At 34.4% G+C, this 27,252-nt stretch overlaps 1 protein-coding gene across 1 annotated transcript in view; it reads right to left on the bottom strand.

Annotated features, from left to right (window-relative positions):
• Window positions 1–27,252, bottom strand: part of LOC140054981 (uncharacterized) — a 50,898-nt gene that overhangs the window by 11,009 nt on the left and 12,637 nt on the right. The window contains exons 3-4 of the mRNA XM_072100126.1: window positions 7,326–7,442; window positions 477–599 (exon numbers count right to left, since the gene is read on the bottom strand). Coding sequence (XP_071956227.1) covers window positions 477–599; window positions 7,326–7,442 — 240 coding nt within the window. The remainder of the gene's footprint in view (window positions 1–476; window positions 600–7,325; window positions 7,443–27,252) is intronic.

Here is a 27,252-nt window from a genome sequence, read left to right as displayed (position 1 = left end):
GACTGGCCAAAAAAGGGAGGGAGGAGGACTGGCCAAAAAAGGGAGGGAGGAGGACTGGCCAAAAAAGGGAGGGAGGAGGACTGGCCAAAAAAGGGAGGGAGGAGGACTGGCCAAAAAAGGGAGAGAGGAGGACTGGCCAAAAAAGGGAGGGAGGAGGACTGGCCAAAAAAGGGAGGGAGGAGGACTGGCCAAAAAAGGGAGGGAGGAGGACTGGCCAAAAAAGGGAGGGAGGAGGACTGGCCAAAAAAGGGAGGGAGGAGGACTGGCCAAAAAAGAGAGAGAGGAGGACTGGCCAAAAAAGGGAGGGAGGAGGACTGGCCAAAAATAGACATGTTCTGTGGTCTACTAGCATTACACTCTCTTTAGTTTGTAAAAGGCACTCAGGAAAAGGAGGTTTTACTATCCCCACTGGCTATGGACTTATGGAATGGTATAGAATGTACAAACGCCACCTTTCTTGCCTTTCGCAAACTTACCACAACTTTCTTCATCACTCCCATCTTTACAATCCCAGCGTCCATCACACCGGTTACGTGCAAAAGTGCAACCTCCATTACTGCATGGAAATTCCCATGCTCCGCACATACTTGGATGTTTTGCTGGAATGAAAATATAACATTGGATATTCATACTTGACTAAAAAATTATAGAGTCCAGCAATGGTACTGGCATGTGTAGTAATTGCTTGTTGTGAAATGGACTAATTTTCAACAGAACATTAGGGCTATTGTCTCATGTGAACACACACTCAGGTTTATAGTAATGATAAAACAACACTGTATACTGTATCTATAGGCTATTTTGTAGCCTAAAATGTTTGCAATCAACTTATAGAAATCCGATTTACAGTATGTCTATATTTTTGCTTTTGAATTTGTTTTAAACATGAAGTGTATGAAAAAATTATTACTGTCTACTGTATATTCAGCAAATGTGTCTGCAAATAAGGATAAAATCTTCAATAAAAGCAAGGTTAAAATCGATATCCTATATTTGAAATAAAAATGCTATTTTAAATTAAGCCATAATACAAAATATATACTTGCTTGATACTTGCTTGACTATATGAAACTTTGCAATAATATTATCTAGCTAACCTCTATAATAAACCTGCAATGCTTTTAGTTGCATGCATATTTTCAATACTACTGTATTTTATACTTGGAATCAACTACTTTATTACCAACATTTATAATATAAATTGATATGGTCATGTACAGTAGAATATCAAAATGATCTTGTTATTTTGTAGAATACAGTACCATACAAATTCAATTACAGGTTTCATCCACCAAGTAATGACTATAAACAGAAGATTATTAAATACATTACCTAGTATTATCAAGGATTTATTATATGACAATGATAATTGAACAAAAAAATTCCTATGTAGTTTTATATACAGTAGTATCATGCATTGAAATGATATACAGTATACATATCTTTATAGAAAATTGATTAAAAAAAACCTATAATATTATCATACCAAAGAATTTTGAATATCAGTTCAGTGGAGTTAGCTCTTTCTCATTTTTCAGAAAGGTGAAAAAAGAATGGGTAAAATGGTATACAGTAGGAAATGTTCTTACAGGTACCCCTTTTCTTTATATTATCCTGGCTACTATAAGTACTGTATGAATAGAAGAGTATATTATTCCTTATTTATTTACATATTTTATTTAACCTTAAATCACCATTTCCCTGCTCTTTTGCAATTCATTTAGGCCCTGTTTCTGCTGCCAACTAAATACCGTATATTATACGGTATTTTTTGAATACCGTATATATACAGTATATTTTTGGCAGCAGAAACTGCGCTCATAAAAAATATACCGTATTTTGTAAACCGTATTTTCCCCACAAAATTTGTGGATAAAATACGGTATTTACAAATTTATACCGTATTTTTTGTACCCGTTTCTGCTGCCAATAAAAAATACCGTATTTTTTTTTTACATGACAAAAGGTCAACATTCGTGTTTTTATTTTCTGTCACTGTCAGCTGCTTTACACACGTGTATAGATATATTCGGCGAAAATGTGGAGCGAAGACGTCACAGTTTTACTAAATAAATGTGTGTGGGGAAGCTAAAATGTCTGGCCAACTAAAAGGTAATAAAAGGGACAACCATATTTATAAAAACATTTCTAAAAAAATAAAGCAGGAGTATGGAATAGACTTGTCTCCAAAGCAAGTAAACTGAAAGCTGAAGAGCCTGCGAAAGCAGTACAACATTGCAAAATACAATAACTCGGGGAGGGAACGAATTATTGTCCCCATTACGATGTTTTCTGTGCTCTCACAACATCTCTATCACTAGGGCTAGGCTGTTGAAAGTGAGACGTAAAACTTCCTTTATTGCGACTATTGGGTAAAAAAGATGAAATTTAACACGACCACCCAAGAAGTATTGTTAGCAGAAACGGGGTACTAAAAAATACGGTATAAAAAATACCGTATTTTATACCGTATTTTTATACCGTATTTTGAGCAGTTGCAGCAGAAACAGGCCCTTACTTCCAAGTGACAAGATATATTTCCTCCAAAAATCATGAAAAATGAAGATTACCGGTAATTAAATCAGACTTTGGATAGGTTATTTTATAGTTTTAATAAATGTATTCATTTCTGTAGAAAAATGACAAAATGAATGGTTAAATTAAACCAGGCAGCAAATTTGATTATTTTTTGCTTGAAACTACAGTTTTTTGAAACATTTTTTGTTTGGATCCAATTTTTGGTCAAAGTGGATAAATATTATATGGCAATAAAACGGCATAATCAAAACAAAATAGTTAAGAAGGATTTTTTCAGGGGACATTACATCTTTAAAGTACTATACATTTAAATAATTTGTAATATTAAGACATAAGATTCACCAATAAATTTAGTCAGACATAACCAGACTAAATTGCAACAAAATTAATAACTAATATTAAAAAAAATTATTGTTGTAAATATAAATGAATGAGACAAATAAATGAAAATAATTTATTGTTTTGACTCAACTGGAGGCTATTTTTTAGATTAAATTTAAAATTATTCAGTTTCATTATAATAGAAATTGTGACCAATGGAAATGAAGGCTGAGGCGTGATTGGAATAGATTTATCTTGATATCAAATTAATATCACTAAAGCAGATTTAATGAATACTTGTCACAGGCTACAGTTCACATACAACAAATTAGCTTCTTGCTATAAATATACTGTATACTGACCTTGAATGCAATAGTATAAATAATTTACTTATTTTAATAATACATTTATCATATAGCCAATTAGGATAAAATATTTGTTTTAAAATATTATTGAATATACTGTATTGATAAATATTTTCATCATAATATTAAAGTAATACAGTATTGTGATCTTCTACAATTTTTTATATAATTTCTTTATTTTCAGATGCAGAAAATACAAGGATACAAATCTTGGGAAGCTGGGATAGAGATAGTGAGAGGGAAGAATAAAGATATGGGAAGGGATGAATAGTGATAAGGAGTGAAGGAAGAGAGATAAGGTATGGAGGAATAGAGATTGCGGATAACGAAAAAGAACGAAGAAGGAGTAGAAATACAGAGAGGGAGAAATAGAAATAGAGGGAGGAGGGAGAAATAGAAATAGAGGGAGGAGGGAGAAATAGAAATAGAGGGAGGAGGGAGGAATAGAAATACAGGGAGGAGGGAGGAATAGAAATAGAGGGAGGAGGGAGAAATAGAAATACAGGGAGGAGGGATGAATAGAAATACAGGGAGGATGGATGAATAGAAATACAGGGAGGAGGGAGGAATAGAAATACAGGGAGGAGGGAGGAATAGAAATACAGGGAGGAGGGAGGAATAGAAATACAGGGAGGAGGGAGGAATAGAAATACAGAGAGGAAAGAGGAATAGAAATACAGGGAGGAGGGAGGAATAGAAATAGAGGGAGGAGGAATGAATAGAAATACAGGGAGGAGGGAGGAATAGAAATACAGGAAGGAGGGATGAATAGAAATACAGGGAGGAAAGAGGAATAGAAATACAGGAAGGAGGGATGAATAGAAATACAGGGAGGAGGGAGGAATAGAAATACAGGAAGGAGGGATGAATAGAAATACAGGGAGGAAAGAGGAATAGAAATACAGGAAGGAGGGATGAATAGAAATACAGGGAGGAGGGAGGAATAGAAATACAGGGAGGAGGGAGGAATAGAAATACAGGGAGGAGGGAGGAATAGAAATACAGGAAGGAGGGAGGAATAGAAATACAGGGAGAAGGAAGGAATAGAAATACAGGGAGGAGGGAGGAATAGAAATAGAGGGAGGAGGGAGGAATAGAAATACAGGGAGGATGGATGAATAGAAAATAAATAAATGGGAGGAGGAAGGAATAGAAAAACAGGGAGGAGGGAGGAATAGAAATACGGGCAGGGGGGAACAGAGATATGGAGAGGTATTGTAGGAACAGAGATATAGAAAATGAGGAATATATATCTTGGGAATTGCTGAAATAGAGATAGGAGATAGGAAGAAGGAGGAATGCAGATAGGGGAAGGGATAAATAATGATAGTGGAGGAAGGAATAGAGATACTGTGTATGTGTAGCTATTTAAGCTAGGTGGCATAACAGGGACGTGCATGGAAAAATTGTAAATGTTCTAAGATGTTATAAACCAGCAAGGCTATGATAAAATATATACCAGCAGCAATTCTTTTGAACTGCATCAAGTAGAGAATAAATACAGCCATAGTAGAATTGGAAACATTAATTCCAATCATTTATGAAAAAGGTTTGGATAAAAACAAATTATGATGGAGATTTCAGAAGAATATACTTTAATTCTCTTTCCAGGTTATTGTAGTTTACAATTTCATTCACATAAGTCATATGAATTTAGATTTTGATTTAAGATTTAGTAGTCATGAAAAGCCCAAATCCCTCTAGAATTACTATGTACAAGTAATATGCTTTACTATAGTAAAATCATTTTTTTCTCCAATTTGCCTTTATCTTTTTATATAGGCTAATAGCACATTACGTCTACTAGTTGATGAGGCATTTGCAATCCATCAACTAAAACAATCAAAATGCTATGGAATGGGCAATTATAATTTATCATGCTGCTTATTGTTGTTCTTACAACTCTGAGCAGTTTATAATATTTTATCAATTTTGTTTCATAAAACCTAGAAAATGATGGTACAATCAAAATGATATAATTCGTTTTTTAGACCTTTTCTCCTAAAATAATGGAAAATTACATATAAATACTTTACAGTACTGTACATCCATTTTTTTGTTGTTTTTTTCAAACTTTCATAATTATCATGCTTCCAACAAAAAAATGTTGAGAATGTTGTGCAATTGAACATAATAGTTAATGTTCAATATAATTTTAATCATTGAAAAAAAAACTAATATTAAATTAGCAAGATTATTCATCTGAAAATTGCTTCAATGGGCTTTTTGTGACAAAAAATATTTTTGTTCTGAACTACTTATTTTTGGTATAAAAACATCATTTTTTGGTTTAAAAAAATTGATAAAACCAGTCAATCTCCAAAAAACCTAGCAATCCCCATAAAAACGCAAAATAATGATTGAATCATGTGTCAGAAAGATGCTTATCATAACTCAGTTTTATATCTTATCTTTTCAAATCTTTACTAAGGTACGTGCTCAAGAGATATCAAAGCACCTTAGCCGACAATATCCCAGGAGTTTTAAACTTATTTAAGTACACTTTCAGTTGGATGTCCATTATTCTATTAAAATGCCCGAGGATGATTGTACATGTCAACAGAACGTTCATAGTTTATATTTTTCAGAAACACTGTCTTGGCATCAAACTCACCAATTATAGGTTGAAATTTGAACTGTTACTTATCTTAATTCATTTTTGTTCAATTACTGTCCCACGGAGGGAGTCAACCTATACATAACCCTATAATTCTTGGAAAAAAACATTGGAATTTAGTAGGCCTACGACAAATGCAATTCTCATGATAAAAAAAGTAAATTTCAACCAAAGTGTTTCTGTAGTATCCAGATGTACAAATCTATAATCTTTACGAGGCGTATTGAGGCTGATAAAGATACATTTAGAAACAGTTGAATTTTTATTAAGGCGATACCTTGGAAGGACCCACCAAATTTTTCACAGAATAGTAGTGTGAAATAGAAATTGCCCCAAGTTTAGTTTTTACTGAATAGTGTCCCCTAATTGTGTATACTTTGGTTGCTGAAAATATATATGATTTCTAACTTTCCAAGTATAGCCTGAAGTAATACTAGTAGCATTTTCTGTTTAGATTAGTCAAGTGCCAAATAAACTGTTTATTTCGAAACAGATTTTAAAATGTAATTTTTATATTGACTGCATTTCTGCTCAAATTGTGCTCCAAAATAACCGTTTACATTGTTAGAATGTTTTAACCAGTTATTTTTATGCATCAGAAACAGGACCTAAAAATTAGATAAAAAAACTATTAAGCAATGACCTGAAATTAACTTTTATACCAATTAGGAGACAATCTTGTTAAACTCCTATAAATAGTGTTATAAAAATAATACTATAAAATATTTCATTTTGTTACTGCAGTCATGAAAAATCATATTTTAAAAACCATGCTTTCATTGGCAGTACAATGATTATACACGTACAGTAACAGTGTTTCACAACTGAACCACAAACAAATGGCATTAAAAACGCAGACATTGCAATTAAAATTGACAAAGATGCAATGCTGTTAGTATTGTACATAAATTATGAAGAAAATAGTGATACATTTTAAAGCAACCTAGTTTAGGATATTAACAATTTATCACATTAGATATTTCTACAACATCATAATGCTTTTCAAAGAATCATCTTGTTTTAGTTTCTGCCTTCAACAAGCTGTAGATTTTAAAACTACAGAAGGAGGCCTACCAGAAGGCCTACTCTAAGTAGTGACTGTGTGAACTAGTACACCGGGATAACCCACTATTCTAAAGATGTACAAGGTTCTTTAAACTGCACACAAGCATTTTGTGCATACTGAACTTATGGTTTAGTCCTTATCTGAGAAGACTTGTTCTTCCACCAGAACCATGGAGCGAGTGAGGCTCGAACATCATGGTTATGGTTCCACTGAACTGCTCGGCCACTAAATCACTCAAGACAGATTAGTAGTGACTGTGTGAACTAGTACACCGGCATAACCCACTATTCAAAAGATGTACTTTAGACTGTACACAAGCATTTTAAGTATATACTGGACCTACGGTTTATAGTCCTTAATAACAATAATACAAAATGGCAAAAATGCTTGATTGTAGATTTTTATTTTAAAAACTTACTTGGTTCCTGACAATTATCGCCACTCCAATGAATGTTGCAGATGCACAGGTATTGAATATACAAATTGTAACAAAGTCCTCCATTTTGACAGGGATTACTACTGCATGGATCTCCCTCTGAAACAAAACAACAAACATTCATTCACAGTTTCAAAAGAAAACTTTTATTAGTGTTAACTGTTAAATGTTTTTAATCTGGTCCTCAAGCTTAACTGGAAACTTGGAAATTTGGATTAGGTCCTCAACGGACACCAGCAGCCAACAGCGCAGCGACTACAGAGATCAGCACACTGGGAGATGATCCCCTACTTTTTAAATAGTGTACTAAGTTCTTTAACGTGCACTATAGTACACAGTACCAACAGCTTTACATCTCATTCTAAGGACGAGGCAATGAGAGTAAAGCATCTAGCATCTAGGCTCAAGCCCATGCCTATAACATGCTAGTCCAATAACATCATAAGACCGTCACCAGTATTATACAGCACCCGCCGCAATTTCAAAACGGTCTCCTATTCAGAACGCAACCAGGCCCAACGAGTACGTAGTATGGGTCTTAACAAGTACAGTATACTTGTTTTATGTTGCATAAATATTGCATTCATTGAAAATTTGTAATTTTTTGAAAATATATTAAATATAAATTCTGAATGTTCTAAAATGTTGGGTTGATTGTGCTTGCACAACAGACTGTAATCAGTTTTTAGGCCTAATGTTTTGTTTTATATATGTTTTTATATATTTAGGCATACTGCCAAGGATAGCCAAAAGTGGATTCATTCACTATCTTTCTCAAAGGTGGCAACCCTGTCCACAGGACAAACAAACATGCTCTACTGTACATAAACAAAATCTATTAGTATTTGAGAGTGGAGCGAGTTTTGTCATATAAAAAAAAATCTTTTTATCTGAAAGGATTTAAACCCAAGGAGAGTGGGATTGGTAACTCATACATGTCAAGTCCCATGCATCTGGCACAAGGCTCACGGTTTGGCCCCAACCTCAAGCTCCCACACAACGTACATAAAATCTCACGTTTTTTAACAATCTAAATTTTGTTTTTTAAATTACCTAAAAATGTCAAATTTCTGTTATTTTTCATGGCTAGAATCATGACCTATCCAGGCCAAAACAATGTACTGTTTGTTGTTTCAAGCCAGGAACGTTTGGCGATTTGTCCTAAAAGTAATTTAGGCCAACAAAATCAATTTCACAGGGGTTTGGGACATGGGGTTCGTGGCTTTGCTGTTGTGTCATATCATTGCAAAATCTCAAGCCAGCAGCAACCTCAAACTTGGCATGTATTGTAACTTAGTATTTTGTCCACCATATACTGTAACTCCACATATGTTGTAATTTTTCAACATTTTTGTAAGAAGGTCTACTTTATCAAAGACTTTGCAACAGATGCAAGTAGAAACCACAGTCATGTGTGGATTTTCATGTAAATTTTGAGGAATGCCCTTCAAGCAATATTTAGTCCTTCAATGTGACATCTTCATTTAATACATTTGTTTCATCCTCAACTACCTGATATTTGAATATATTAAAAAATAAAGAGGAAAATATGAATTCTGAACAACTACTGTCCTGGTTTCAGGCATCTTCGATTTTAGTTCACAAACTTATAACAAAAAAACCCAGAAATATTATCTTTCTTGCCTTCCCCATTATTTATGACTTTAAAAATTATATGATTTGCAGCATATATACAAGTAGAAAAAATTGAACAGTTTGGTGTGTTCTACTGGAAAATTCTTCTTTTCGTAATTTATGAGGAGAAAGTAAAGGTCTAATATCAGGATATTCAGGTAAGCAGGAACAAAAAAATAAAATGATAGTAAAACAAGGCCGACATAAACTGCATGAAATTACTTGTATTTAAGCAGGTGTTTGTTTACTGTTTTTGCACAGCAATTAAATTTGGCAGGTACAGGCCTACAGACCTACAAAATAACCAACCTTAAGGTTAAAATGTATACTGTTTGGAAGAACTGTTTCCTTAATTCTCATGCTTTGCAGTTTACATGAGACAATTTGATCAGAATTTAACCAGGAATTAGATGCAAGCCCTTGTAATTACAACTGCTTAATGGCAAACTGAGAGAACACTTCTTTCCACTTCATTCATTCATTCATTCAGTGAGTACAATCAAAATTATGGTAAACAACATTATTTATGACTGCTTACAATCTATGAAGACAAGCAAAATAATATTTTATTTATTAAAAAAAATTGAATTATCTATTTCATAAATCACATTTAATTTAAATTGTAGGACTTTGTAGAGTATGTAATCAGATTATGTCGTTGTCCATTCAATTACTACAGAGTATGTCATCAATTCTGCTGGAGACCAAATATCAATTTCAACTAACATGATTTATTTCCAATGCAATGAGAGACATTCATAAAAAGTGCAAGTAACTGTGGAAGTCTTGCTAGGGTATTTGTTCTTTCATTCCTACTGTAGGCAATACAGCTTTATTTTTTCATTTTCAGCAATAGATAGGCCACTATAATAGCCCATATCAATATATCTTAATTCAATATAAATAATTAAGTACTTTTGAGCAATCCTATTCAGTTGACATCCCTATTAAAGATATATTGGTCTCGCTGAAAAAAAAAATGTTGTAAATATTTTTGTTCAATATGCAATTTTAATGTCACATAATAGTTATTTACTTTGACCAAATATTGAATCGGAAAAAAAATATTTACCTCAAAAACTGTAATTTAAGGCAAAACATTGTCAAATTGATTGGAAGTCAATGGGTTTTTGGTTGATTTTAACTATTTATTTTGTCTTATATAACTAAATAAATTATTTTTTTAATTTTTTTTTAAACTTTATTAAAACTGCAAAATGGCCCAACATCATTTTTTATTAATCCTCATTTTTCTTGTTTCTGGGGGACAATACATCTTTAAGGAAGGGGAAACTGTGAAACGAACAAAAGGATATATGTTTTAACACTAAAGCCAACCTCTTTGATGGGTCCTGAAGGACATGCTCCCTTCTATGCATGAGTAGGCCTATGTAAAAATGTCATTAAGATACAGTTACAATACCCAGAACTCTGGCACAGGAAGACAAGCACATTGATCAGGTGAGATGAGACACAACACATCACTCACATGCATCTTCTGACCTATCTACAACACTTGACCTTTTGACCTTATATGATTGACAAAAAGTAACCACGCCTAGCAACACCTATTCCAATAGATTAAAAATACCTAAAAATTTACATCCCTGGTGGTTGAAAAGAACATGAAAATATTCTTACTATTTAATGCATAAGCATTCATTATGTATAATGACTAAATCCTTCAATATATCTCTTTTCAATTATCAAACAAGTAGAGGTCAATCAATTCAAAATAAATCAAATAAACATCAATTTTACAGAGAAACAAATTTTAATTTGAATGAAAATGCAATAATGTATTCATCCAATCGTATTATTACATACCAAATGGCTACAAGTGTAATTTATTAGATTATGACATTCAAAAGGAATTTTAATTAAAATGGAATCTGAACATCTTCAATTTCTACTAATGACATAGTTTGTTTCTCCATACATTAGTTTTAATTGAAAAAAGATTTTTGTCTCTTAATTTGTTATATTTATTGATACTTTTACAATATACTTTTATTAATAAGATTAATTTCAAGATGTGTGAATATTCTTCAAACTGATTTTAGGTGACAATATCAATCTTTCCTATTTACAATTTCGTAAGGAATAGTATTGATTTAATTAGTTTCCAAAATTAGAATTTACTATGTTGTCATCGCAGTTCATAGCAGCATTTGCTATGACAAGTGACAAGTAAATTAAAGCTGGCATATGGACTATCAACGAAATACCAGCCAGAGGCCAAGTATACAGCATAGTGTGAACACAAACTATCAGCATTGCCTTTCTGACGCCTACATTAATTGTGCTGAGGGAAGCTAGGCAATCTATAATCTGTGTGAATTCATTACTTAAAACATACAGTGTATAATTAGGCCAAGAATACGATAATATTGGTTAATAGATTCATGTTTCTTCCTTGTTGTTCTTTGTTTGGGCAGAACTAATATTATTCAAATAATGAATATTTATGAGCTGAAATGGAGAACATCTCCATTTCCTTAGCGTTTGGGCCAGGCTCCACTAAGTGTGTATGTTTGTGCGGGGTACGCCACTCCTCTCGCACAAACGAGTCTGATTTACCTTCCCAGTACTTTTTACATACCGGTACCCATTTCTATCACCTGGGTGGGGAGGAACAATGTGGATAAAGAATCTTGCTCAAGGACTCAACACTGCAGTGACCGGGCCGGGCTTGAACCAGCAACCTCTTGATTGCAAGTCCAATGCTCTAACCACTGCGCCACAGTGCTACAGTGATAGAACTACAATACTAACACTACGGCCTGGTTTTCCAACACCCAACAGTAACAACAACATTCAACAAATATTGAAAAAAAAAATTGCAATAGAACGATTTAATAGAACCTTTAAATATCACTTTTACTGTTAAAATAGAACTAATACTGAATGGCATGTGATACAAAATTAACCAATCAAATGGCTACAGTAGGATACACTCAGGTGTGTTATATGGTACTGTATACCACAGAAATAACAATATTGAAAAATTGTTTTATTTGTTTGCTCATATGGTCATATCAGCACTCCGTTAATTATTGCATTTCTGACATTTTTTATTTAGGTGATCCGGTTTAAAGTTGCAAAACAAATTCTAATGTGATCCAATAATACCTATGTACGAAATCTAGTTTCTATAGTAATTGAAAATATTTCAGCACACCAAGTGAAGTCTTGTTCCAATTTAAAACCTATCTCAATGATCGTTAAGTCTGGATAAAGAAAAACCAGTTGTTGGTTTGTGGATAGAAAAAAGTAACATCATTATCAAGAATGCAAAAACACAACACTCAATGAATACAAAGTTTCTAAAAATTGTAAAAAAACAGAGGATATTTTCACAGATTAATACAAAATGTTTTATATATTAAAAAAAACAACAAAATACCCTTTAAAGTTTGTGGACATGGGTAATTCCATAAACATTCTACATTTTTTGGTGTAATACTATAGAAGTGACAACTATTTATTTAGGACCCGACAAAGTGTCCCCTTTATAAGGGTGTCTCCGGAAAATGTCATAATATAAAACATATATTGCACCTCATTCATTTCACAGGAAAGTTTCTCTCTCTTAATAGGGGTGTTCCCTGAATAGGTGTTAGCCATAATATAAAACATATATTGCACCTCATTCATTTCACAGGAAAGTTTCTCTCTCTTAATAGGGCTGTCCCCTGAATAGGTGCTAGCCGTAGTATAAAACATATATTGCACCTCATTCGTTTCACAGGAAAGTTTCTCTTATTAGGGCTGTCCCCTGAATAGGTGTTAGCCGTAGTATAAAACATATATTGCACCTCATTCGTTTCACAGGAAAGTTTCTCTTATTAGGGCTGTCCCCTGAATAGGTGTTAGCCGTAGTATAAAACATATATTGCACCTCATTCGTTTAACAGGAAAGTTTCTCTTAATAGGGGTGTCCCTTGAATAGGTGTTAGCCGTAGTATAAAACATATATTGCACCTCATTCGTTTAACAGGAAAGTTTCTCTTAATAGGGCTGTCCCCTGAATAGGTGCTAGCCGTAGTATAAAACATATATTGCACCTCATTCGTTTAACAGGAAAGTTTCTCTTAATAGGGGTGTCCCTTGAATAGGTGTTAGCCGTAGTATAAAACATATATTGCCCCTCATTCGTTTCACAGAAAAGTTTCTCTTAATAGGGGTGTTCCCTGAATAGGTGTTAGCCGTAGTATAAAACATATATTGCACCTCATTCGTTTAACAGGAAAGTTTCTCTTAATAGGGGTGTTCCCTGAATAGGTGTTAGCCGTAGTATAAAACATATATTGCACCTCATTCGTTTCACAGGAAAGTTTCTCCTAATAGGGGTGTTCCCTGAATAGGTGTTAGCCGTAGTATAAAACATATATTGCACCTCATTCGTTTCACAGGGTAGTTTCTCTTAATAGGGGTGTCCCCTTAATAGGTGCTAGCCATAGTTTAAAACATATATTGCACCTCATTTGTTTCACAACAAATTGTCCCCTGAATAGGAATTGACAAGAAAGTGTCCCCTTAATAGGTGTTAGCTGTAGTTAAAAACATACTGTATATTGTACCTCATTCGTTTCACAAGAAAGTTTGCGATAATAGGTGCGTTCCCCTGAATAGGAGTGTATAGTACAAAAGAAGAGGTTCTGCTATGTATCTCTGAGTGAAAGGACCATTGTTGATTTATTCAGGGAAACTACCAAATAGAGTTTATCTACTTTGCAATCATATCTGTGAAACTGTGTCTGTTCGATATATATGTAGACTCTATAGTATAAATTGTACACTACTTTATGGCATAAAGATAAAAAATAAATTAATATAACAGCGGTAGACCACAATGAAAACAGATACTAAACAATCAAGTAGTGTTAAATAGAAATTGAAATGTGTTACTGCAAGCGTTACAAACTTCAATATATGACTTGTAGCATGAATATAAAATACATTGAAAATAATTATAGTGATTTATATTACTGACAATGTGCTGAAAGAGTAAAATTATAAGTGGAAAATAAAGAGATGTGTACTATATTTATGGAATGATTGAGTTTTTGTGTAGAATTTTAACACTTATATTGAATGTTGATTCTGTGAAGGCAAGAAGCTACAGTATATAATATAGTGTATAGAACTATGTATTTTTTAAGTAGTTCATATCCAAATTTTTTCGAGAGCTTTTCCAACTTTCATAAGTCCTTGATTGGCACCGAAGTGTTTAAGGTGATGTTGTGAATAATGTTGCCGAACTTCCGACAGCGTAATAAAAGTAAAATAAACTTGAGTTTAATAAAAATTTTGTTTGCATATTTCGTAGTTACACCGAACAACATCATCAGTGCAAAATCCGTAAAAGCAACAGCTGAACTACTACAGCAACTAATTGCAAAACTTTCGGCGTGTTTCCAAAATGTAGAACTATGTATACTTTTAAGGGCGAGGGCGTGTGGCGCAGGGTGTTGGACGTTGGACTACTGATCGTGAGACCGAGGTTTGAATCCAACTCTCGCCGCATTGCTTGTATCCTTAGGCAAGATACTTTACTTACGTTTGCCTCTCTCCACCCTGGTGTATAAATGGGTACCCGGTTAGATCAAGACACAACTTTGCGCTGATTACTAGCTGCTTTATGGAAGTATGTTTCCATACGTGTTTGATCCAAAAAATGACTGGGGTAATAATGTTCATTTTATTTACTGCATTATTTTATGTTTCAATGCAGACTAGGTTTATGAGTCAGTCAGTATATTGTATGTTATATGCTATTGTTTTTTTCTTACTATTTAAAGTGAAGATTGGAAATACTGTTAAAGATTGAATGACTGATTGTATGAGTCATGTCAAAAAAAATAAAGAAATGCTAAAAATAATTGCATAGATTTAAGAGTACAAATGTAGTTACTGCAGTATTGTACAGTATAGCTGCAGTATTATACAGTATGTTGACATGAGTCCTGTTTCTGCTGGAAAAAAATAACCGGTTAACAACTGTGCGAATAAATTAACCCCAATTTTTCGGGAGCAGGAACAAAAGACACTTTCAATAACCGGTTAAATGGCAGAAAATAACTGTTAAAAACACCATTTAACTGGTTATTTCTGTGCAACTTTTAGCTACAACGCAAAAATGGTTATTTGATTTGAGAGCCACTGACCATGGAGGTATACCTCCATGCACTGACCTTGTGTCAACTACACTGCAGTACAGTAATGTTTTAATTGACCGTCAGTGCCCATTGCATTTTGGGTACTGTTAACGATTTCCACTAATTGATTTAAATGATTTTTTTAGGAGCAGAAATGCAGTCAATATAAAAATTATATTTTAAATCTATTTTGAAATAAACAATTTATTCGGCGCTATGCAGAGGAAACCGACCCATAGTCCTACATCTACTGATTTCATTTCATTGTAGAAAATTTGCTAAATATGATGTGTCCTTAGAGTTTCCTCTTCATACTATAATATCTCTGTAATTTCTTTCTTTAAATGCTCAGCTTTTGATTTTCAAGTCGGTATTTCTTCAAGTTTATGACTAACAATACATGTGGCACACTCAAGTGAAATCAGACATAAGTTGCATGGGTACATTTGTATAGTCAAAAAAAATCCAACTTATGTCTGATTTCGATTGAATGTGCCACATTGTCATTTTGTTAAATTTAATGATTTATCTACGATACATACAGTAGCTTACTTGCTATAAAATACTTAAGTACTTATTTTGCTATAGGTACACTGCAGTAATTTTTCTAAATTCATCATGCCAATTTTAATGTTTGTATCATTTATGTAAAGATCTTTATGTAATATACATCACAGCTTGTTTGCTAAAAATAATTTTAACCCATGGCTCCCTACCTCTATATACACTCTGCTCCAGTGTCAAAACCTTTTTCTAATTACATGGTATCCATGACAACTCACTCTTAGAAATCATACACTAATAATAACCATGTCAGAAACGATACATCAAATGTTTTGTAAAAGGTTCTGTGGTTACCAATTATTTTTTTGCATACATTAAATTTATTCAGTAATGTATAACTTCGCTTTTCAATTTTGATGCCGCAGAGACGAGAAATTATGCATTCCATACATTGCCACAGCTCAGTGAATTGATATGTATTTCTAAGCATTGGTTTCAATTTTTTTTATTCAAATTTAATAGTCAAGGAGTTTAGGTTTCATGTCTTTTTCAACAACAAGTTTGTGGCATTTAAGATAATTTTTTTTAAATATATTTTTACTCACCCTTCGAATGGAAGATAAAATCATTATTGGTCTTGTCTGTATGTTTGCCTGAATTGTTATCAAACCCTCTTTAAAATGTGCATATTGCATTTGTATCCACACTGTCTGTCCATGCGCTAATTTTAAATTGAACCTACTGTTATGTATTCAAGGGCAGAGACACTTAGTTTTTAGAAAGCTTCTTACACAAAGCAACAGAAAATAAAAAGGAATATCTCAAACATGCATTTATAAAGAGCTATGACGGCATAATGGTTAGAAATTGGAATTGGATTCGAGAATGCATGACTTTGATACCTGTTTTAATCATTTTGCTTTACTCTCATCAGGAAGATGTTTACAGCTCCCTGCTCTCATTGCGTTGTTTTTCAGATGGGACATAATGTAAAGCTACTCAATCCCAAAGTACATACACACAATAACTACTCTAGGTACTACACAGCAACAAGTAGGAACCAGTGTGTAATTTTGTGCTAAAAATTATTTTAAAAATTAAGTGCCAAGATATAATAGCCGATTCTCGGTAATGTATCTGTAACACCTTCAGTATCACTCATCAACATTCAATATAAGCAAATCCTGTATCGTAAATCTTCAAATAGTATTAACCCACACTCTAATAGTAACCCCATTTCTAATAGTAACCCACCTTATAAGTCAATCTATAATAATAACCCACTAAAAATGATGCAGCCATATTTTGAGAATGAGGAGATAATGCATGTTGATCTTAGGAGTAGGGAAGGATTGAGTGTTTTTGAGTTTATAAAATAAAGTTAGACTTCAACGAAATTTGTTTATTCGTACTGTTTTATTATTTGCTGACCAGAAAAGTTGGGGTGGGTTACTATGTATTTTAAAATTAGTAGGCCTATTAGTAACCCACTACTCTAACAGTAACCCCCTTCTAATAGTAACCCTCCCTAAAAAAACAATCAAAGAATAATAACCCAGGGTTACAATTAGAAGATTTACGGTAATACAGTATCAGTATACATGTGAGGCCTGTATCATAGGCATAATCCACATGGACCATATAATCTTAGCATAAACCAAAATTGATGTGATACACTGTATCATGTATGAATTTGCATGATACTAGGTATCTAATGTCATATATAGATGTTTAGTAATTGTCGGCGCAACGGTAAAATAAAACAACTACTAAATGTATACAGTAAACTATGCAATTTATTCCAAGTGAATCAAGTGAGGATTCTCAATAAATAGATAAAATATACAATATACAATGTTTGATAAGACAGAGCAATAAACGGTGTAGCTAAGATGCTGGTTGAGAAAAGAGTGTGTTAATAATGTGGTCAGTGCATGGTAATATTGGGCTTGGCCCATCTCATCTGACCAATTAGGATTAAGAGAATTAATGTGGTTTTCTGTTAGAGTCATTAACATTCTTAAAATCCATTAGTTAGAAAAGTGAAGGTAATGTGAGGTTAAATAAAGAGATATATAGAGGATGTATAAATAATCAAATTAAAAGTAAATGTTGAATTGTTTAAAAGCTATGTGATAGGTCTGCTACAGGAGCCCCCTTCCAGTGAAAGAATTAATGATAGAACGAGACAAAACGTTGAGGGAAATGAACATGTCTACCAGAACGAGTAGTACGGGGAGGGGTTGCCAAAATGGGTGACGGGTTGGTTGGTTTGACTAGGGGTGATGCTTGTAGCTTGGGAGTGAGGGTTTGCTCTTGGCTTTTAAATATATCAGTATCCAAATGAGCTACCTTTAAGCGATCAATACTGACTGTGTCCTGTCGACCATTTAGATCGAGAACAAAGTGTTTGTCTGTTCGACTTAATACCTTAAATGGACCATCATATGGACGTTGTAAGGGTTTTCGAACAGAGTCCCTTCGCACAAAAACATGGGTACAATTAAATATTTCTTGATTGATATAGGATTTACGGTTAGAGTTGGTGCGGGTAGGTGTGGGACGTAGTTTACTCATATTATCACGCAATCTATCAATATAATTAGAATAATCACAATGTTCAGAGTTTGAATTAAAGAATTGTCCAGGTAATCTTAAAGTAGTGCCATAAACAAGTTCAGCTGCACTATGACCTAGATCAGCCTTAAGGGCTGTACGAATGCCTAAAAGTACTATAGGTAAATGTTCTGTCCATTTAGTGTGATCATTATGTGCTTTGAGAGAACCCTTCAAATGTCGATGAAAACGTTCTACAAGTCCGTTCGCAATAGGATGGTAGGCAGTTGTATGAATGTGCTTAGTTCCTAGTAAGTTGGCGAGTGAATGAAATAATGCAGATTCAAATTGTCTTCCTCGATCTGTTGTAATGGTTGAAGGTATTCCGAATGAAGCGATCCATCGATTGACAAATGCGTGTGCGACAGTATCGGCTGTGATATCCGGAATAGGTACGGCTTCGGGCCATCGAGTAAAACGATCGATAAAAGTGAGTAAATAAGAAAAACCATTTGACGGAGGGAGAGGTCCAACAATATCTATATGTACATGGTCAAAACGGGCGTCAGGTGTAGAAAAAGTAGACAGTGGCGAAACGGTGTGCCGGTGTACTTTGGAACGTTGACATTGAATGCATGTTTGAGACCATCGTCGTACATCACGATTGATTGCTGGCCATACGAAACGGTCAGTAATTAAACGTTGTGTTGCTCGTATACCAGGATGTGATAGCGAATGTAGAGTGTCAAATATTATGCGTCTGAATTCTTGTGGGATATATGGACGTGGATTGCCTTTGGAAATATCACAAAGAATTGTAGAGTCAGAAGTTGGAATTGGAAAGTTTTGAAATTGTAGTGAAAACGGTGATTCAAGTAGCTTGTGCAATTCATCGTCATTCTTTTGTGCAGCAGCAATAAGACTAAAATCAACAATGTTAGTTGTGTTGTGACTGAAAGTATTAAGTTCGATTCGCGACAATGCATCAGCTGCTGCATTAGCTTTTCCACTCACATGGCGTATGTCCGTTGTGAATTGAGATATGAAATCGAGATGACGGATTTCGCGTGGCGAGTGACGATCTGGTTTGGCGAGTAAAGCATACACAAGTGGCTTATGGTCAGTAAAAATATGAAATGAGCGTCCTTCAAGTGAATGACGAAAATGTTTAACTGAAAGGTATGCTGCCAAAAGTTCACGACCAAATGTGCTGTATCGCCTCTGCGCTGGTTTCAACTTCTGTGAGAAAAATGAAATAGGTTGCCAATTGTTGTCAATGCATTGTTGTAGTATACCGCCTATGGCCACATCCGAAGCGTCAACCATGATACTTAAAGGTGCATCTGGCTGCGGATGGGTGAGAAGTGTAGCACTTGCGAGGGCGACTTTAATATTATTAAATCCCAATAAAGCTGCGTCAGTCCATACCAGATCCTGTTTCTTACCTGCCCCAACAAGTAGAGCTGTGACAGGTTGTAAAATCTGGGCACACTGCGGTATAAATCGCCTATAAAAGTTAATAAGTCCAAGGAATTCACGTAGTTTGCGTAAAGAAGTTGGTTGTGGAAAGTTTTGTATCGCTTCGACCTTTACTTGAAGTGGTCGGACACCTTGCGAATCAACATGATGTCCAAGAAACTCGAGTGACGAAACTCCAAATTGGCATTTCGCTGGGTTGAGAACAACGCCATACTCATTAAGACGTGTGAATAGTTGATGAAGATGAGTTTCGTGTTCCTCGGCGTTGGAACTTGCAACAAGCAGGTCGTCGATATAAGCGTAGCAAAAATCCAATCCACGCGTTACCTGATCAATAAAACGTTGAAAAGTTTGAGCGGCATTGCGGAGGCCAAATGGCATTCTAACAAATTCAAAAAGTCCAAATGGTGTAGTAATTGCTGTTTTATGAACATCAGCAGGTTCAACTGGTATCTGATGGTAAGCTCGGACGAGATCAATCTTAGAAAATATAGTGGATCCGTGCAGAGATGCTGTAAAATCGTGCATGTACGGGATAGGATACCGATCTGCAACAGTAGCATTGTTCAATGCTCGATAATCCCCACAGGGACGCCAATCCCCAGGAGTTTTCTTAGGCACCATATGTAAAGGTGATGCCCAGTTACTTTTAGAGGGGCGTATAATTCCAAGCTGCATCATGTGTTCAAATTCATGTCTGGCTGTTTTGCAGCGGTCATGTGCGAGCCGTCGAGGATGTGACGAAATTGGTGGACCATGGGTCTGAATATGATGTGTCACATCGTGTTTTAGCGACGCTTCCTGATAACAAGGGCGTGTAATGTTTGGGAATTTTGTAAGAATGTAGTCCCAATTGGACTTAGCCTCAAGGGTGGTAAATATAAGACCGAGAGGCGAAGTTTTGGAGGCGACACCTTGAATACTCAGGTTGGTGGTAGTGTCAATGAGTCGTCGATTATTCATATCGACTAACAGTCCAAAATGTCTTAAAAAATCAGCCCCTATGATGGGGTGTGTGACGTCTGCGACAACAAATAACCATTGAGATGTTCGTCTCAAACCTAAGTCTAAGGTTACAGAGCGATGTCCATAAGTGTTGATAGATGTATTATTTGCGGCAGTCAAAGTAGACTCTTGTCGCCTATGTAGACGCTCATGGTGAGTAGGTGGAACAACGCTAACTTCTGCCCCAGTGTCTATGAGGAAACGTTGTTTGGATAATTGATTAACAATAAAGAAAAGGCGACTTACGATTTGACGGCCAGCAACATTCGTCGCATTTAGTTGTCGGCGTTGGAGTTTTCCGAACACGGCGGATTGCATTTTCGAGCATTTACTCCAAATTTTTCATGGTACCAACAGAGTTGAGGAGTGTTGTTTGAATGTTGAGCTGAGCGATTGGTACTGTTAGGTTGAGCAGGAGATGAATGCCTACCACTCGATCGATTTCGATGTCGACTTGTGCTGCGACTTTGATATCTGTTGTGCCGTCGGTCAGATTGCAAGGAATTAACTTGCGTTGACAGTTGTTGAATCTGTTTTTGCAGGTTTTCAAGGGTCGCAGACAAGGAGGGTGTATTGTCCGTGTGTACTGCCGATACACTTGTTGGCGCAGTTGCAGTTACAGATACTTCAATAATTTTGTCAGCCAATGATGTCAAGCTTCCCAGGTCCAACTCATCCTTGGTTGAAGCTAGAATAAGGTGTACATTAGTTGGGAGGCGACTTAAGAATAGTTGTTTCATAATTGAAGATTCAAGTGGCCTGTCGCCTAAGAGTTGTAACATCCGTCGGTATAATTGCGACGGTTTCCTATCCCCCAACTCCTCGGCCGTCAGGAGTTGGCGGAGGCGCTGTTGGTCGGAGTCCGTTGTCCGACGTATTAAGGTATCTTTCAAGTTCACATACCTGTTATCAGTAGGCGGGTTGAGAAGTAGATCCCGAACTTCCTGCGCAATTTCAGGTTGCAATGATCCGACTAAGTAAGCGTATTTTGTAGCATCTACTGTAATCCCACGCGTTGTGAACTGTGCTTCCACTTGGGTGAACCACAATATCGGATCATTGGGCCAGTATGGAGGCAGTTTCAACGCTACCGAAGAAATTGGCCTGTTGACGGTTGCTGCGTCAGGAGCGGGCACCACAGGTTGTTCCTGGTGCTGGGGTTGTGCTGGAGGTTGCGGTAGCTGTCGTTGTTGCTGTTGTCCTTCCATTTTAAGTTAAATTCGGTATAAGATAGTCGAGGGTCACCACTTTAGTAATTGTCGGCGCAACGGTAAAATAAAACAACTACTAAATGTATACAGTAAACTATGCAATTTATTCCAAGTGAATCAAGTGAGGATTCTCAATAAATAGATAAAATATACAATATACAATGTTTGATAAGACAGAGCAATAAACGGTGTAGCTAAGATGCTGGTTGAGAAAAGAGTGTGTTAATAATGTGGTCAGTGCATGGTAATATTGGGCTTGGCCCATCTCATCTGACCAATTAGGATTAAGAGAATTAATGTGGTTTTCTGTTAGAGTCATTAACATTCTTAAAATCCATTAGTTAGAAAAGTGAAGGTAACAGGAAGGTAACCTGTCAATGTGAGGTTAAATAAAGAGATATATAGAGGATGTATAAATAATCAAATTAAAAGTAAATGTTGAATTGTTTAAAAGCTATGTGGTAGGTCTGCTACAGATGTATAGGCCTGTAGAGAATCAGGTGGACGTTGTCATTAAAACTGCTAAATCCCAATTTCATTTCCCAGTTACAATACAACTGAATATTTTCAATAAGTCAATGTCTTTGTCTAATACACAAATACATTAAAAGTAATGAATTAGTGTTATTACAGCACATGATGATATTACAATAACAATTCAATCCCAAATGAATGGCTTGAATTCCATTTACTTCACATCTGAATTTTCACATTTTTTTTAGATACTTAAACTGTATAGTAGTACTACTGTATAACATTGATAATATATCATAAATCATAGTTTATATACAATATGTTTATACATACAGTACAATCAAGATACTATATGAACCAACTACGAGTGCCATTTACACATGGATAAACCAATATCAGTCTTCACCACAAAGTGAGGGACAAATTTGATAGGAATTTCTAGTGGAACTCTCCTACCAGACAATGGGAAAGTCCATCACCTTGCTCGCTAGTGTGTGCATACCAACTTACCACCACCTTTTCTTTTCACTTTTATTTTAATACAAAATATACACGTTTAATTATTTGTTACCAGGGTATAATCAATTAAAATCAATCAGTGACTATTTGCATGCATATACAGGTACTGTACATGAGGTACAGTAAGTGGAAACTGAAAGAAGTAATTTCCCTGCCACAGATATGCATTGCAGGATTAACTCTATATCTTTTGGATAAGCAATAAGTGGAAAGCAATCTATAAATACATCTTTTATTTCATACTATTTTTTGAAGATCTTGAATATTTATTTCATATACAAACATTTCTACAATCCAATTCAATAGTTTGTCTCTACTTTCATCAATTTCCACTTCCTTATTTATATTGAATTTTGATTGAGTTTCATCTTTTATATATTTTATCCATTAACCAATTAAACTTCAACTCAGACATGTTGAATATAACCATGTTTTGTGGTGATGCCTACAGAGAGCATGTATAAACAAGAAATATTTCTTACAAAAAACGCTGCTCGCTTATTGACGTAACGGTTTTAAAGATATATTGTCCCTCTGAAAAATATTTTTTATTTCAAATTTGTTTTTGAATGTGTCATTTTATTGTCACATAATAGTTATTTTACCTGAAAAAATGTAATTAAAAGCAAAAAATACTTCAATTGTCTGTCAGACAATGTGGTTTTTGAGTTATAATTAAACGTTTCTTTTCTCTTTCTATAATGTGAATTTTGTTACAGAAGTGAATAACTTTGATATGAAACTCAATTTAGTTTATTTTATTGCTAACTGCTTACTTCATTATGCGTTACTTCAAGTGTGAAGTATCATATTACAAACAAAAACATTCATGGACTGTTTTGATAATAATTCAATGATTATCTGACAGCGAAATACAGTATTATCATGGGACATGGGATAAATACCAGAAATGCAGCTGCTACCTATAAATTATAGTGGAGTTTCCATTTTAACAAAAATGTCAAAGTGTAGTACTATAACTGCTGCTTGATTTCATCTAATTAATGAGTCATCTCGTGTGACGTAGCGGGCTAGAGCAGCAGCGTGAAAAATATTACTGTTGTGGTAGATACTGTCTTACTTTTATGTTAAAAATCGCTTTTCTTCAAAACCTTGTTTCTTCACAAATGTTAATTGTATATATGTCTTTGTAAATAAGTAATAAATTGGAAAATCACAACAAATATGATGGAAAAAAATAAATAAATATTTAACAAAAATAAATGAAAATCTGTTTTTTTAATGTTGTCATATTATACATGATAAAAGACAAGTTTTTGCTGACATATGTTAGAAAATCATTCCAATTATAACTGTGGTTTCACAACCTCCTTTTTAGCAAAGAATAAATACTGTAAGGCTCTGTCTAGACTATTATTTAAACGAGTTAGAGAAAAAAAGTGATGTGACCAAGTATGGTAGTGATATGCTTAAGTATGGTAGTGATATTTCATCACCATATCCATTTATATAGGTATATCATAATGTTTTGTCACATAAAGTTTGATAGTATAGATAGAGCTTTAGATTGTAACATATCACTTTGTCTACATGACACGTACAACAACTCAATTTCAGCAATATTAAGATAAAAAGAATAGGGACAATAAACCATTGCTCCTTCGAATAATATAAAGACATACTGTACATGTTTTTCCAATAATTTTTGAAATACAAAAAAAATGTCGTAATTAAAACGAGAAAGAACAAAGATAGTTTCAAATTTTTAAATAAATCCTTTAATACCATGACTGTAAAAAGCAATAGTTCATATTTTAATAATGTATAGCGACTGAATCCTCTGGAAAAACAAACTACTGATAATATCACCAGAATTGTTATTAGCACAATGCCATTAAAATTATGGCACACGACACTGACAATAGTTATCTAGGGGTTTCAAGGCCATCGCTACTTTACTCATCTTTGTCAGATTAGTGGCCAAGCGATAAAAGCCTCGTGATAATGTACTGAATGAAGGCTAGTATTAATGCTAAGTCAGCTTTGCTTCCAGCTACAGTTAGTTTCAAACGCCTGGAAGGGGCAGATTCAAAGCGGGAAATATATTCGGAGAAGTTATAAAAACAAAAAATCTTATTTCATTGTCCCTAAGTATTTTTAAAATTCTGGATCTGTCTCTGGCAAGGGATATTGAACTAATAATGAAACCTGTCTAAAAGACTGACGATACTAGTGAAATGAATGAAGCCTGCAAGTTTATCAATGGTGAATCTGAAATGACTCGAGTCATGATCGTGCTGATCAGCACGTAAACAACTCCTGGTATTTTCTACAAAAAATATCAAGACTACTGAAATTAATCATAGCAAGTTGAGAAAGAATCAAATATATATTCTATTCTTACTCAACTTGCCTTTCAATATACCTTTCATCATAAAATAAATAATATGGCAACTGCACTGTACAAATAAAGTAATTTAAAGAGATAGGAACCAACCGAAAAGGACTGAAAGTTTACAACCTCTAAGTCTTACATACTGTATGTACCTGAAAATGTTTATTCACTGCCATCTAACAAATTCATAATTCTTTAACCTAAATATTACTAGTTTACATTAGCCTAATATTTTTACATAATTGTATAAACAAAGCAAGATTTTGCACGTTGACTACAGAAGAAAACCAATTGATCATTGATGCATTATGTTACATTTTACAATGCACGTATCAGTACCTAATCAAATCCATGAGGTATTATTGTGAAATCTACACATGAAATATATACATTCCACTATAATAACATGTTAAAGGCAAGGCTAGAAGGCAAGGCTAGAAGGCCAGGTGAATACATCACAAACTCATCAATCGCCATCAAAAATTGTTGACAGTTATCAATTGATATTTTTCCAGTGTAAATCTACTGTAAATTATAAAAGAGATTATTTGTATGTTTGTTTGTAAGGCTCTGTCTACACTATCAAATTTTATGCGACAAAAAAATGTGATGTACATCACCTTTTTTTTGTCAACCTAGTTTGATAGTGTAGACAGAGCTTTACACACATTTTTGCTATTGCCTTATCTGTACATATGGGGTAACAAAATGAATGGAATTCATGATAGGGCCTACTATACTGTAGTATATCCTTAAACGTTAAAATAAAGATTGAGGTGGTTAACAACCGTGGACTTTTCTAGTTTTACAAAACAAATTGTACTGTTAAAATAATGGGTGTAACTCCAAATAGGGACAGAACACATTTTTGTTAAGCCATAGAATTTGGCTCTTTATTTGGAGTATACTGTAACTTACTGCATTACTGTAAAATAATGTTTGAATATTATGAATCCATAATATTACTGGATTACAGAAAAAAACAGTGAAAACATTTAACAGAAAAGCTTTTAGTATACAGCAAAGAATAAGGACATAGGCCTATACTAACTTCTAATTTGAACTTTATATTAAACTCAGATATCGGTTGATAATAACAAGGGAGTTGTTACAACTCCCTGATAATAACTATGTTTCTCTATTAAAATTATACCTTGTAATTCTATGGCTTCTTAAAAAAAAGCAAATAAGCATGCATTAGCTGAAAAGGTGTAAATGTAGAATTGCACAGCACGTATTTTAAAACGTGAACTGATAAATCATACATGTAATGCAATTTTATGCGATTAATGAGATACATTCGTGTTTGAACGAAAGCTATACTACATTAAAATTAACACGTTTTTTTCTGTAGGATGAAGTTATACTATAGATAATTACAAATTGCAGGTACATTCCTAGTTTAGAAAATATTGGTATGCATATTTTATCTGTTCTGCAAAATACAAAGACAAAATTAAATCCATACTATACTGTACAACTGAAGTACACAGTAGTGTTATGTACCATATCCTAAAGTTTTACAGGGGTCAAGCTTAAAGTTGTTAAAACTGACCTCCTTTCACACTTCTCTGATTAGCAAGTACAAGTATCTTTATTTATAATTAATTTGATTACCACATTTATTATTTCTCTGATACCTGCTTACTAGTATTATTTGTATTTGAAGTGTGACAAATTTTATACGGCCATACTGTGTTGAAACACCGGTTCTCGTCAGATCACCAAGGTTAAGCAATGTTGGGCCCGGTTTCGTTCTGGATGGGAGACCGTCTAGAAATAGCGGCGGGTGCTGTATATACACCAGAGAGTGATGGTGTAAGGGTAATATCGGACTAGCATGTGATAGGCATGGGTTCGAGGTTATCTGTACCATACTAATTGCATCCTTAGGCAAGATGCTTTACTCTCATTGCCTCGTCCTTCGGATGGGATGTAAAGCCGTTGGTCCCGTGTACTTAACAGTGCACGCTATTCGAAAAGAGTAGGGGATCATCTCCTGGTGTGCT

Source organism: Antedon mediterranea, chromosome 7, assembly GCF_964355755.1.
Source record: "Antedon mediterranea chromosome 7, ecAntMedi1.1, whole genome shotgun sequence".
NCBI lineage: Eukaryota > Metazoa > Echinodermata > Crinoidea > Comatulida > Antedonidae > Antedon > Antedon mediterranea.
The sequence above is the reverse complement of the archived record's forward strand: the minus strand, read 5'-3'. Positions and strand labels throughout refer to the sequence as shown.